The following is a 15,247-nucleotide window of genomic DNA, read 5'->3' as shown; positions in this document are numbered from 1 at the left end:
ATGTAGGCAAAGATTCCTTCTTCCAATATTGTCCTACTAACAGCCTGGCGGCTGTAATCAAATTTAACATCAATACAACCTCCTTTGTATCACAATCTGTAACAATACCTAACAAAAATAATTGCGGAGTAAATTTTACCCTCCTTCTAAAAATTCTCTGGATATTCCACCATATTTTAATCCAAAATGCTTTTATCTCTCTGCATGACCACCAAATATGATAATAGGAAGCATCCTTATAACCACATCTCCAACATAGGGGGTTCAATTCTTAGGGTGTCGGGAAAGTGCAAATTGTAATCTGAGCTGAAGCCATAGTAGATGAATCAAATGGGGCCAATACACTATCACTGTCGACCAAGACATCTCAGAAATATCAGCGCAAGGGACCCTTTTGCAACTCTCTCCTTTCTTAAAAATAAAAACTGTGAAAAAGGAAAAAAAGTACACTGAGTTTGCAAGGATGGAAATCCTCTTTCTCTGAAGAGTGGTTGATCTACGATTGCTAGCATACAAGCCAATAGCAAAGCATGCTGGGAGTTATAGTTCAGCAACATCGGAAGCGTTATTGTTTCCTGAAATGATTTACAGCATACAGATAGTTTACTTACTGTTGCAACAGTTCATTTAGTGACCGTTCAAAGTTACAACGGCAGTGAAAAATGAACTTATGACCATTTTTCACATTTATGACCATTGCCCCATCCCCATGGTCATGTGATTTACATTCGGATGCTTGACAACTCATTCATATTTATGACGGTTGCAGTGTCCCGGGGTCATGTGATCATCTTTTTCGGCCTTCTGTGCCAATGGGGGAAGCCAGATTCACTTAACAACTATTTTAACAACTGTAGCGATTCACTTAAGAAATGTGGCAAGAAAAAGTCATACGATGGGGCAAAACTCACTGAACAAATTTCTCACTTAGCAACATAGATTCTGGACTCAACTGTGGCCGTAAGTCGGGGACTACCTGTACGTAGTTGGAAAGCAGAGTTAATATATTATATTTGACTCCGCGTGTTACAAGTTACTTGGGCTGGAGGTTACTGCCCAGAAGGAAAAGTCCAAGTGCTGGATAGGCAGATAGATAGGAGATAAAGCATCCAACTGGATGTTCGGTCCTTTTGCGGAGAAGAAGCATGTGACCTGAGACTGGAAAGCTTTTTTTAAAAAAGCAATGAAAAAACTAGCTCCAAACTGATTCCGTGAAAACTACCACGGCACAATCAAGAAATTTTCAAGAGCTCAACTTGATTTGAACGAGTCTTTATCCTAAACTTGACCTACTTTATTCCATTCTCTCAAATCACAAGGTGCAGGGTCCTGGGAAAGATATTATTTAGTGGCAGATATATGAGTGATGCAATATTTCTCACACACCTGATAGGGGAACACCCTGAAGCATGGCTGGAGCAGCACCACAGAAAGAGATATATAATTATCCCTCGTTAACAGGATTTTAGAGAAATCTTGATTTGGATTCATTAAGCTTCCTTAAGAAATTCAACATACCTACTAAATCCCATTCGCCATTTGATATGTAGTTAGAAATATCAGCTTCGAGCATTTGCAGATCAAGCAACCAGCCATTGTGTGTCCATGAACCAAATTTCAAATTGCATTTCTGCACATCAAAGGGAAACCAGCGGACATCGATGTAACATGTGCTTTTCAAGATGCCTGCAAGGAAAGACAATGTTAAATTGATTAAGACAAAAGTAAAATGGGTTGAAAAGGCATGTATATACATTTATGTACATTTACATCAAACATTAAAGGGGCTGATGGTTTTAAAGTGTGTTCCAAACTCATCTTGCTAATAAAGTAAATCTGTAATTTTAAATTTTAGCTGCACTCTTTGGAGGAGAGTGCAGCAAATGTAAAAGTTAACAGAAGAAATATCTAGACAGAGTTTCCCAATCTAGGCAACTTTAAGACATGTGAACTTCAACTCCCAGAATTCCCCAGCCAGCATGTCTTAAAGTTGTCTTAAAATTGTCAAGGTTGGGAAACCTTGCTCCAGAGTATCAGTAAAGCTCAAAGCAGCTTTGCCTCCAGTGTGCGGATCTCAAATTCTTCTCCATAGTAGCATGTACTGATACGAAGACTGTATATTATTCATCTCAGCCTCAGCAAAAACAGCTGAATTGCTAGCTGTGGAAGTTATTCGTACTGTGAAACTAATGTTCTCACTGCAGTGCCTCACATTCTTTGGCCACTGGGACGTTTCAGAAAAGCACTTAGCTCTTTGGCATTTTGAGTTTGTTAGTTTATTATATTAGCTTATAACCTAATGTTTTTCAAGTGCTGCAGGTGAGAATGAAAAGTTCCTACAGTAATCTGTTATATTCCATGTCTGGAAAGTCTGGTGGTATCAGATTGGTCTTCTGATATCACCTTACTTCCCACATGAGAGAAATGTTGGGCTCTCAGAGATGTTGTTTTTCCTGGCTCTGAATAATTTGTCACTCAGGAAGACAGAAAGTATCATCAGTGTTTCTAAGCTACGTTCATACTTATTGACCTTAAAACCTAATAATATCCATCTTGGTGACTATTATCAAAATGCAAACTGGCCATGAACATCATAAAAAAAGAAACTGTTTACTAGGATTAATGCATTGTTTGATTATCTTTTCCAGAATCTTCCCAGATATTGAGGTCAGGCCGATAGGTCTGTAGTTTCCTGGATCTATTTTTTTTCCCCCTTTTCTGAATATGGGAACTACATCTGCTCTCTTCCAGTCCTCTGGTAGTTCCCCAGTACTCCAGGATCTTTGAAAAATATAGTTCAGTGGTTCTGAGATCACATCTGCCAGTTCCTTGAAAACCTTGGGGTGTAATCCATCTGGTCCTGGTGATTTGAACTCATCTAGGCTGAACAGGTGCTCACTTACCATTTTCTTGCCTATCTTAACTTGTGTTTCTACTCTGTTTTTTATGGTACTGTTTTTGATAGGTTGGACTGTTTTTTTCCCTTTGTGTAAAGACAGATGCAAAAAACGAGTTAAATAGTTCTGCTTTCTCCCTGTTGCTTGTCACCTTCTTGCCACTTTCCCCCACTAATGGACCAATCATTTCCTTAACTTTTTTCTTGTTTTTTACATGTTGAGAGAAGCTTTTTTTTGTTATTTTTGACTTTGGTCACAAGCCTTAGTTCATTTTGAGCCTTAGCTTTCCTCGCTTCATCTTTGCAGGCTCAGGCTATTTGCTGATATTCTGCCTTAGTTATGTGCCCCTCTTTCCACTTTTTGTACTTGTCCTTTTTATCTTTCACTTTGTCAGAGAGTTCTTTATGCAGCCATGCTGGTTTCTTTAGAGAGATGTTATTTTTCTTCTTTGTTGGTATTGTGCTAGACTTTTATTATCTCACTTTTCAAAATTTCCCAAGCTTCTTGAGTTGTTTTCCCTTTGAGGATTCTCATCCATGGAATCCTTCCCAAGCTAAGTTTACTGAAATTAACTCTCTTAAAGTCCAAGACTCTAGTCTGACTGTGTTCTATTGCTTGTGCTTCCCTAATGTTGAATTCCAATATTGCATGATCACTTCCTCCCAAGGTTCCTGTGGCTTCAACACCTTCTATCATTTCATCTCTGTTAGTGAGGATTAGGTCCAATATGGTAAATCCCCTAATTCCCTTCTCTACTTTTTGGGAGACAAAGTTGTCTGCTAAGTTTGTCAGGAATTTGTTTGATCTTCCACTTGTTGCAGAGTTTGTCTCCCAGTTGATGTCAGGGTAATTAAAGTCTCCCATTACAATTGTGATGTGCTTCCTATATACCTTAGTTAGCTGACTAGCAAAAAGTTCATCTATTTCCTCTGTTTGGTCGGGCAGCCTATAGTACACACCTATGGCAATATCATTTTTCCCCTTTTATATTGACCCAAACGCATTCAAGACAGTTTTCATCATTGTTGTGCTCTATTTCTGTAGAGATGTAGTTATTTCTTATATAGAGAGCAACTCCACCGCCTCTTTTGTTTGGTCTGTTTCTTTTAAATAATTTAAATCCCTCTAGCTGTGTGTTCCATTTGTGGATTTCATCCCACCATGTTTCCGTAATGGCAACAATATCATTTCTGCCCTCATTTACCTGAATTTCTAGTTCACCCTGTTCATACTCTGTGCATTGGTGTATAGACATTTGAGTCCTTTATGACTGATCCTGTGTTTACTTTCTACATAACCTGTGTGGTGCCTGAGTTTCCCTATTTTCTTATCACCTGTTTGGTTAGTGCACTTTGTGTGACATTCGCTATTAAAAGCTCGATTTTGCTTGACGGCAAGGTTGATACTCTTGTCCACACACACATCTATGTTTACATGCACTGATAACCCTATACTTTTTAGATTGCCAGGGACAGGAATGTTCTGTATCAATTAACTCATTGTCCCCATTGTTAAGAGTTCTGTTTGAATACTTTTTTTAAGAAAAAATATTATTTTTTACAGGTGAAGTAAAATTTGACACAGAGTTCTTATGGTGTCCATGACTGTAGAATGGTAAAAGTTGATCTATATCAGGGGTAGGCAACCTTGGCTCATGCTGGCTCAGGAATTCTGGGAGTTGAAGTCCACGAGTCATAAAAGAACCAAGGTTGCCTACCCCTGATCTATATCTTTAAATCGAGATCTACAGTACTGAGAAATATCACATTTAAAGATAACTAACATGCATGAATCATTGCTATCAAGTAACAGAGTGCTGCTTGCTTCCAAGTAATGTGGGGTCATTGCATCCTAGCAATGCAGCATTACTTACTTTCTAGCAATGTGCCCAATAATGGCACTGGTTCTCCCTTACTGAGGTGAATCTACTGAAAGAAAATTGCTTAGGAGAGTTTGGCTGCAGAAAGGTAAGCAATATATTGTGGCAGCGGGATTAAATATCCTTTACTCCATTTGCATTTAAATTGCATTACATAACATTTTATATAATTGAAGCATGTCTTGGTTCAAAGTACATAAATCTGTCAACACCCTGAATAGTTTCATCCTCTGTGAAAAATGTAGCAAGATGCTTGTTCGATAAACTCCAGTGGAAGACTTCAAACTTCGGTGATAAACCATGAGTGGAATACCTTAACTATTTGAAACTGCATTTATAATGCGTGAAACAAAATAATAAGGAAGCACATTTTAGACTGATATGAATATTGATTTATCATTAAAAAAATAAATAACACCATAGCTAAATTTTCTCTTTGGGCTTATATCAGCTCCTTAACATCTTTTTCTGCAAAAAAATGTTCTCTCTAATTTTGTTTTTCCCAAAGGACTGTCTGCTCTGACATAAATACTTCATGTCTAACCAGCAATTAATATTTATCACACATTGTTTGCCACTTAATTATTTCGCTGACTAAAAATAAAAGCAGAAAAAAAATGAGGTATCGCCAAAATTCCTGACATAAAACATAGAGCTCTATATTCTACGGTGGTCCATTTGAAACTTAAATTGACTTTGACGTGAAATGCTGGGGTCAGCAAACAGGAGATATGGTTAGTGTTTTGCTCTCCGTACAAAAATGAAGTCAGGAATGTGCATTCCTCCTTCAACAAAAGGACAGAAAACCCTTCTTCCTGATGGGAAGGAAATTAAATTTTAGCCTGTTTACAAAAAGCCAGCACAATATTTCCAGCATGGGCACAAGGCCATTGAACTAGCCTTCTAGTTCAGATCAGTTTTCCCCTCCGTGATATCACTCATGTTCAGTGGGCAGATGGGATCTTTTTTTATTACCTCTCCCGTCACCATTAGCCTGAATTTTTATCAAATCGCGTAGGTGGTGGCAGGGCTAGCTGACATCAGCTGGAATTTAAAGCCAAGCAAAATCATCCCTGAGTAATATTTGGATCTGTGAATTCCAGGGCTGTTAGCCAACAGTAGTGATGGGGTGTTGGAACGCTCAATATGAGAAATGGATAGAAGTAATTGAGAAGTGGGAATAAAAGCTTAACTCTTGCCAGCACCTGTGCAACAGTTCTAATCCAAATCATATGAAACCATAGATTGTTGAGGAAAGCTGGTACACAAAATCACTGCTCATGAGGTATCTGTTCTCCTGCTTTGATGTAAAGGTTTGATAGCTCATTGTACGATTTCATAACATGCAACCCAGTGAAACAAAGGAGAGGAAGAGAAAGAGGGACAGAGAGAGGGATAAACAGACAGAGAGGGAGAGACAAAGAGAGAGCGGGGGCGAGAGAGAGAAAGAGAGAAGATACTTTTATTTCAAAAATATTTCAATCTTTTAAAAAATACCCTTTAGAAGTCCACATGACTTGCCTCTGAATTGATGGTCAAAGGTACTATGTTAACTTTTAGGGAGTCCTTAATGTGTTTATTCTGTATAAATTGTGTTTCAATCATTAAAAGCAACCCTTTGTTCTTTTACCTGCGAATAAATCCCACTGAACAAAGACAAGTAGATATGGACAAGACTACTTGGCACTTTCAATCCACATTTTTCTCCACAAAAGCAACTTGAGGTTATATGCATAGCATACTGATAATATAAATTGTGGTGGTGGAGTAACTGACGTGTTTACAAAAGTTATGCCCGATAGTTGGGTACTTAACAAAATTCACTCCTATTCACAAACAAGAATGTTTTTGTGCAGCAGCAATTACAAAATAGTCTAATAATGAAGACGTACCCTAAGCATTCTAATCTATAGTACATTCACAGATATTCCTTCCTTCCTGAAGAATTGATTAAAAACTCTCTTACCTGGAGGTATATACTGACATGATCCCGAATAGTTTACCAAAACATTTGTATGAAATGTTGCATCAAATCTTTCATCTGCACTATAAAATGCATCAGAAACAATTCAATATTAGTTAGAAAAATACAGAATAATAATAATAATAGCTATTATCATTTGAGTCTTTTTACTAAAGGTATTAATTTTAGCAGAATTATCAGAATACACATGTAGTGAGTGGAATGGGGAATATAAATTATAAATCATATGCTTCAACTATACACGTATAATTTCCAATTCATTATCAGACTTTAGTTCTGCAATATATAGCAATTAGATGAATAAGCTTAAACCACTATATTACTCAATTACAACTTCAGAAGATTAATTAATGAAAGTCAATTTTTTTCTGTGTGGCTGGGACTTGATGGCACTTTTGTATTGCTTTCTTAAAATACTTTTCCCTTTGGTACACAGAAACATTAATCTAAAATTTAAAATGAGAATTATAAAATGTTTCATAATAATAGTATTAGCTTACATCCTACCTTTAACCCTATCCAGCAACATCTGCCTTTTCCAAATCCTTGGGGAGGACTCAATAGGAGGATATAAAAGTCAAATATAGTCTAAACATCTGGCTGATTGTGCAACCAACCATAATAATGATAGCAATATTCACTCTTCTAACTCATAGGAGTTCTAAAAAGAGAATTCTGTCATCTCTTAACTGATGGATCATCTGAGATCTGCAAATAGCAAACCTGCAAAGGGATAAGCAAATTCTATTCATTTACCACTGCTGTCAAATTTAACTTAATTTTATTAATGTGTATTTTAATGCCTTCTTTTAGGATATAATCTTTAGTTAAGAATCACTTTGTTTTCATTTGATTTGGGTTTTTTTTACTGTCATAAAAATAGCATAGTGTATCATAGCACAGCATAACATACTCCAAAGACATCTGTAGCAATTCTTTGATCTACAAATGCTTTCCATCTCCAGCTCTCTACCTCTCAACTGCCTCTCCACTCCTTTCTCATCGACACCATAGATCTGCCTGTTTTCAGATCTTTGCTGAGCCTTTGCTTTAGTTTTCTGCAGCTTATCCTTCATTTACTTTGATATCTCACATGTCCATTGCCATGCTGACAGACTTTCTCCTTTCGTACCAGATGAAAAGCGTTCTAATAATTTGTTCTGTAAGTACCGTATATTCTGGCGTATAAGGAGACCCGGCGTATAAGACGACCCCCATGTTCGACGCCGGGTCACAAGACGATCGACGCTGAGTCGCAAGACGATTGATGCCGAGTTGCATGCCTAGAAAGTCGTCTTATATGCGGGAAACTACCGGTATTTCCGGCATATAAGACGATCGACGCCGAGTCGCATGCCTAGAAAGTTGTCTTATATGCCGGAAACTACGTTATTTCCGGCATATAAGATGATCGACGCCAAGTCGCATGCCTAGAAAGTCGTCTTATATGCAAGAAACTACCTTATTTCTGAGGCATAAGACGATCCCTGAGTTCGGAAGCTGTTTCAACGTTCTCAAAAGTCGTTTTATACGCCGGAATATACGGTAGCTGATTCCACACACCCCACCCCTACCCCACAGAAAGATTCTGGACAAGGGAGATATTCTCAATATTTGTTGAATGAGATGGGCTCAGCCCCAACAGCCTCTAATCTACTCACAGTCAGCTCTGAATGGAGCAAGAAGCAAATAAATTTGATAACTGTTGACCATTGCTAATTATCATATTTGGTCAGCAATGTTCTGGTCGACCCTGATAAGCTTTGGAAGGAATTAAATTTGAGGTGCTTGAGATCCAACAAGACCCATCTTAGTCTTTGAGATGTTCACAATTAGGAAGTGGATGTATCCCGCTCTCCTCTTAACTTGATATTTGGAGGCAGGTTGCCGAAAGGTAAGGGTGACTCTTCAAGTCTAATAGTCCTTCACTGAGCTTTCCTCCATGAAATTATCTAATCTTCTTTTAAAGTCATCCAAGTTAATGGCTGTCACATGTTTTGTAGTAATTAAGTCCACAGGTTACATTTGCCTTACAACAGGGGTGTCAAACTCACAACGTCACGGGATGTGTCACGACGTATCGTGACTTTTTTGCCATTGCTGGCAATGGGATGGACGCAGTTTCGCCATGATGCATCCAGCCCGCGGGCCGGTAGTTTGACACCCCTGCCTTACAAGGAAAAGAATTTACCGCATTGAATTATTTGATTAGATGAACTTGAGTAACCACAGTACTATTCTGCAAGTTTTAAAAAACTACTTCATACATGATTGCCTTACCTGTTGTACAGAAGAATATCTGGCACCCAAATCTGATCAGCTGGAAATCTCAAATTCTGAACTCCTGGATATTCATACTGATCCCATGACAAATATGCATCGATCCAGTACTATGGAGAAATATATACTGTATATTTACTACAGCACCTTAAATGCTGCCACTATATAAAATAATATGAGGGATCAGTGCCTTCACCCCAGGATAAGGTTTACCTGTGATGAGATATATATATCAATTTTTATAGATGAAATTGCCATTGGCCTACAGAAAATGATGATGGAAGATATTTGGGTTCATGGGGAGACTAGATATGCTATACCAGTGGTGGCGAACCTATGGCACGGGTGCCAGAGGCGGCACTTAGAGCCTTCTTTGTGGGCACGTGCGCCATCGCCCTAGTCCTAGATCTTCAGCTGGGTTTTATAAAACCTTTTTGCTTTAGGCCTGCACCACCATGTGGAAAAAAAAAAAGGTTCAATTAGTCAATTTCAACTTCTCGCAGGGAAAAAAAAGATCTTGCAAAGTTGGAATTGATTGATTGAACTTTTTAGTCCCACCCAGTCTGTCATTACCACTGCAGCCATGCCCACCGAATGTGCCACACTCACCCAATGTGCCACACCCACCCAGCACTCGACAATGCATAAGTGGGTTTTGGGTTGCAGTTTGGGCACTCAGTCTCTAAAAGGTTTGCCATCACTGTGCTATACTATTACTATTTTTAGTAGTAAATTGACTAATATGCAGAGCATTTCCGTTTCAAAATCCTGTTCTGTTTTTTAATTATTATTTTTTAATTACTCTTTCTTGACGTAAAACTACCTACTTTTTTGCTGGGCTTTTTTTAAAAAAAATCCATTACTGCTCTGTTTTATCATTATTCTGATCACTTAAAATAGTGAAGGAAAGAAAAACAGCAATTTGGGAGTAAATGACAGAAAGTACAATGATCATAACTGTTTCCCGCCCACAAATAGGAAAGCAACAGGCAAATTGGCACGATAACAGCCTCAGGGAAATTTCCAGTAGGAGAGCATGGTAAACCGCAGCCCATGAGGACTCTTCTAAACCAGAATTTTTTTCAAACCTGACAACTTTAAGATTGTGGACTTCAACTCCCAGAATTTCCCAACCAGCATGCTGGCTAGGGAACGTTGGGAGTTGAAGTTCACATGTCTTAAAAGTTGCCAAGTTTGAAAAAACACTTTTCTAAACTAAATCTGTATAGTAATAAACAATAACACTGAATACAACTGTTAGGTTATTATTGGGAAGATTATGGGCTAGGTAGGGTAGAGGTATAGCAGTCACCCAAAATGGCAATCAGAGGATTTGATTTGTTTGTAATTCCTAGTAGGATCAACCAGATGATATCACAGTCTGTATTTCTCTGCCAGCATGCCTTATTAGCAACAGATGCATTAATAAGGAATATAGGGAGAAGTACAAGATAATGTGGGGCCTACTAAATTAAGGGTCGGGCAGAAGGACAAATTGTAGTGTTCAGTTTTCAGCACAAATTGAAATCTAGCTTCAACATTAATCTGGCTCAAACCTCTTCCAGAAATTATTCTGCTTTCTCTGAAATCCAATAAAGCCAAACCATTCATTTCTCTAACCCAAGAATTATAACTAACATAAACTTTAAATATGCAGGATTTATTTTCTGCTTCAGACACTCTTTTCTCCATCTGGAGAATCTGTTCTTTGGCAAATAATTAAATTCAGCCGCCTAGAATAAAGGTAAATTTACTCACCATCTGTAGCCATGCGTTTGTTATCAAGACTTGGTTCTTTTCATCCTTAAAAAAAAATAGGAGGAAAAATAATTTAAATGAGCAGTTTTCTTAATTATTTATAAATCAATGGTTTTAAAAGATGGGCTCAGGAGAATTCAGAATGAGTACAGGTAGAGCCTACAGACATTCAAATAGGCTTATTATGGACTATTTTTATTGTTCTAATTCTTAAAAAACTTGGTAGATGAGGGATTGACTTACTGTTTGTATTATTCTTTAAGAGTGGCAAAATTCTGCATAGCTCCTGATTCTTTATAGCAGTGCTTGAAAAATTCATTGGTAATATATTTTAAATCTATAAATGTTATTCCGTTTGTAAGCTTTAAGTATAAAAGTATATCACTCTTAAACTCTTTAGGATGAATTGGTGGCTAACTGGGAAATGGTGTTCTTTTGGTTCTAGAATCGCAGTAGCTAATATAAAATAGATATGGATGCTTTTCATAAATGTTATATGATTCTTTTCCCTCATTTCCATTTGCACAACTGTTCTACAGCTGCTATATTTACTGCTGCATTTGATTTGTTACATATCCAATGACAGTAATGAAAAGTATTCCTTCAATTAATGGGAATTATTTTCCTAGGACATTAAGAAAAAATAAATGTGATTAAAATCACACATTTTTAAGATAGTGTGGGTATCTGTTCTACACAAGTGGGGCTTGTAGCCCAATAGCTGTCGCTTCCATTTTTCATAAATAGTGTACTTTTGACCATATAAAAACTGACACTTTGAGAACGAAGGTCTCAGTGAACAAAGGTAACCTGCAGAGAACTTCGTAGCATTCAGTAGAATACAGAGATGTATGTGCTTCTATCAATAGATGCAATTTTGCTTCATGGAAAACCAAGTGACATTGTTTTTGCCCCAAGCATCTGCTTTGGAAGATTCCCCAATCTCCTCAAGCAGCTTTTGAGAGCTCAGGTTATTGAGATGGAATGGGAGGAGAGAAATAGTTCTGTAGCAAGAGAAGTCTGCAAGCATGAAATGCTATGCATTTCTCTTAGATAACTACATCCAGCAGCCAACATGATTGGTTAGAAGAGTAAGGGGAAGGAAGAAAAATCAATTACAGTTCCTGCAAAGTTTAATTAACTATATGTAACTATATTGTTCATTTGAAGTGTGTCAGCATTTCTCTGTTACAGAATGCAGTCAATATTTATTAAATCCTTACCTAGGGGTTATTGCATCACGGTATTGGGATAAACAAACAGGGAAAGAAACAAAAATAAAATCAACAGGATAGGAGCAGCATAAAATGAGTCCAACCACAATTAAGTTCACTGGTCTCAATAAATGTATAGATGCATACAAATTCTCCCTTTGTAAAAGAAACGTAAGATAATATTCTGAATGCAGGAATGAAGATGTAATTCATACCCCTTGCACACATAATTCATAAGATTATGCATAAGAGTCATGATCCCATGTCTTTATTACTTCTCTTCTTCTCATCTAATGTCCACAATATATCCAAATACTACACTCAGTGGCGAACTTTTCAATTCGGCAGCATTGACATCCGATATCTTCTTCATCACCATCAAGATTCTTTCATCCAAAAGGTTTTCATGAATCCAGAATTCCAGTCCTCCAAATGAAGCAACGAGACTCATGAGCTTTTTATGGACGAAGCGGTTTGTTTATTCATTTAATTTATATGGCCACCTAAGTCAACAAGTGACTCTGGACCATCTCAAAATAAGTTGAATACAATTCCTGCCACAAATATAAAAATTGAAATACACAGCAGCCAAAGAAGATACCAAAACTGACAGTCACTAGCACAGTCAGGAGATGGGGCCCTGAGAGTGTGAAGGCCCAGGCATAGAAGCTCTTCAAGGCGTTATCAAAGGCCAGCAGGGTTGAAGACATCCTAATTTTCAGAGGAATATTGTTCTACAAAGTGGGTGCTACAGCAGAAAAAACATACCATCTGGCTGGGCCATGCCATGACGTTCCTTGGCCAATGTGATCCAAAGCATATCCATCTTCTGGATCAGATCAGATGAATAAAAACAACCAGGGAAAGAATACACTGACATTTTAAAACATTCCATTCTTCTGACCAGAGTTCTAGCACTAGATTGAGTTATAGTTATACAGTTAGAACAATTAATCAATGGAACAGCCTGCCTCCAGAAGTTGTGAATTCTCCAATACTGGAAGTTTTTAAGAAGAGATGGCCAAATTGACTGTACTGATAAAAGAAAAGAACATAAGTATTTTTGTTTCTACTTGGAAACTGCTTCTGGACTTTGTGCTTGAAGTGGAAAAAAATGATATTATGATTTTGGGTTTTACCAGTTGGACTGATTTACCAATATAGAAATGGTTAGTGCATACTATTATTAAAATGTAAAAAGTTGAGATTTGATTTTAATGTCTGATTTTACTGCAACAGAGAGAGTCGGAAGTCAATGCCTTTTGTTTCTTTCCCTTCCCTTCTTCACACCTTTTTTGTTTTTCCTTTTTCTATTGTTGTCCCCTACTATTTGCTTTTCTATTTTCACATTTTATGTTATAAATGAATAAAACTAATAAAAAGAGGGGGAAAAGAAGGACAAAAAAAGAGACTGGACAACCATTTGTCTGAAATGGTATAGGGTTTCCTGCCTGAGCAGGGGGTTGGACAAGAAGATCTCCAAGGTCCTTTCCAACTCTACTACTACTACTACTACTACTACTACTACTACTACTACTACTACTACTATTATACCACTATTTACTGCAATAGAACAGTATTTTCATCTCCTATCATATCTCAAATTTCAAAACTAAAAATAAAATAATTATAAAATATATAGAACTTATTTTCCTATCCAGTCACTTCAGTTTTATTAAGAATTAATTTAGTTAGGAGCCACTTGCATTGATAATGGCAGCATGACTTGAAATGTTGATGTATTCCTTTTTACCATTGCCAATACCATATTTTACAATAAAATCAGTTTATCATTCTTCCCAGCTTTGCTCATTTCTTGTTACTAACACCTCCTTCTTCAAGAAAATAAAAGTCCTTGTACTGACAATTTCAAGGGAGCTGGGGGATTTCAGAATGAAAATCTACTTCTCATTGAAATGGTAAGCCAGTTTTTGAGCCAGAACACTATTCAATCTTTAAGAGAGCTTGCAAAATTTCATATTCCTCCCACACAGGTATAAGCAAATCCTTGTGGATGTTTATTTTATCATATTTGTACCACTTTTTCCTGTTAAAGGTATCTTAGGCAACAAAATCCATTCTTAAAAATAGCACAAATAAATATTTTTACCTTTGCCATCTATAGTATATGGAGGTTATAACACAGAGCAGTCAAACAACAAACAACAATAACTATCAGCTGTATAGATAAGCTGTTTATTTTAATAGAAATGTCCTCGGCAATTAGTGGAGATCTTGGAGGGTGGGGAGGTCCTCTCTAAAAAGTTTCAAAAACAATAATTTCCTACTAATAGGAATTCACACCTCACGTGATTTCCCAACTCCGGAAGGTAACCTTCTATTGCCTGAAGTCAAGACAACTTAAAAATCTATCCCATTGTTCGAAATTGCTTGAAGGGCCAGTTTTGACCTATTCCCCTACACAGTTGGTTCCCACCTCCCTTTTGTTGTAAAAGAAAAGTAATACAGTAAGGAACTTAAGGCCAGGCCTAGAATCAGAATTTTCAAACAAAGGGAATGAATTACACAGTTCTGTACACACACTTCAGAAGTGGAAGAAGACCAACTACTGTTGCTGTCACAAATTGAAATCTTTAAAAGAGAACCTTATGCATTTATTATCTGCAAAGGTTACTGTGAATATGTGAAAGGTTCTTCCATGTTTATCCATACACTTTCCTTCATTTGAAAACAGTTTTTTATTTCCATTAGAATCCCTATGCATTTATTACACTTTACTAATCTTTGCAATTCCTTGCACTCTTTTGACATATTTCTTGAATTATCTTTACACACACACACACACACACACACAGAGAGAGAGAGAGAGAGAGAGAGAGAGAGAGAGAGAGAGAGAGATTCCTCAAATCTTCATTTTTGGCAGCAATCATTCTCCTATATGCGTTTTTCTTTTTCTTTTTCTCAGCTTCTTTGCTACTCTACCAGTGTCTTTTAGTGGAGTTCTACTTAGTTCTGGGACATTCTGTAATAGCATTATTTTCACTCTGCTCCAAGCAGTTTCTACATTACCTATCTTGATATCCCCTTTTCATTTAGCAATACCAATAGCATTTAGGCTTACATACTACCCCATAGTGCTTTACAGCGCTCTCTGGGCAGCATACAATGTTTTGTAAACTGCTTATAATGTTTTGCATATTGCCCTAACAATATGGATCCTTATTTTACTGACGTCGGAAGGATGGAAAGCTGAGTCATCAGGATCGAACAGAGT

General features: G+C 37.2%; 1 protein-coding gene across 2 annotated transcripts in view; it reads right to left on the bottom strand.

Moving 5' to 3' along the window:
- The window catches only part of LOC120311474 (neuronal acetylcholine receptor subunit alpha-7-like), a 90,044-nt gene that overhangs the window by 26,374 nt on the left and 48,423 nt on the right, over positions 1 to 15,247 (bottom strand). For both annotated transcript variants that reach the window (XM_039351009.1, XM_039351010.1), the window contains 4 exons: positions 10,799 to 10,843; positions 9,041 to 9,150; positions 6,743 to 6,822; positions 1,519 to 1,686 (listed from right to left, as the gene is read on the bottom strand). In XM_039351009.1, the coding sequence (XP_039206943.1) occupies positions 1,519 to 1,686; positions 6,743 to 6,822; positions 9,041 to 9,150; positions 10,799 to 10,843 (403 nt within the window). The remainder of the gene's footprint in view (positions 1 to 1,518; positions 1,687 to 6,742; positions 6,823 to 9,040; positions 9,151 to 10,798; positions 10,844 to 15,247) is intronic.

Source organism: Crotalus tigris, unplaced genomic scaffold (genome assembly GCF_016545835.1).
Source record: "Crotalus tigris isolate CLP2741 ecotype Arizona unplaced genomic scaffold, ASM1654583v1 scf7180000018368.3068619, whole genome shotgun sequence".
Taxonomy (NCBI): Eukaryota; Metazoa; Chordata; class Lepidosauria; order Squamata; family Viperidae; genus Crotalus; species Crotalus tigris.
Note: the sequence above shows the minus strand (reverse complement) of the source record. Positions and strands in the feature narration are given on the sequence as shown.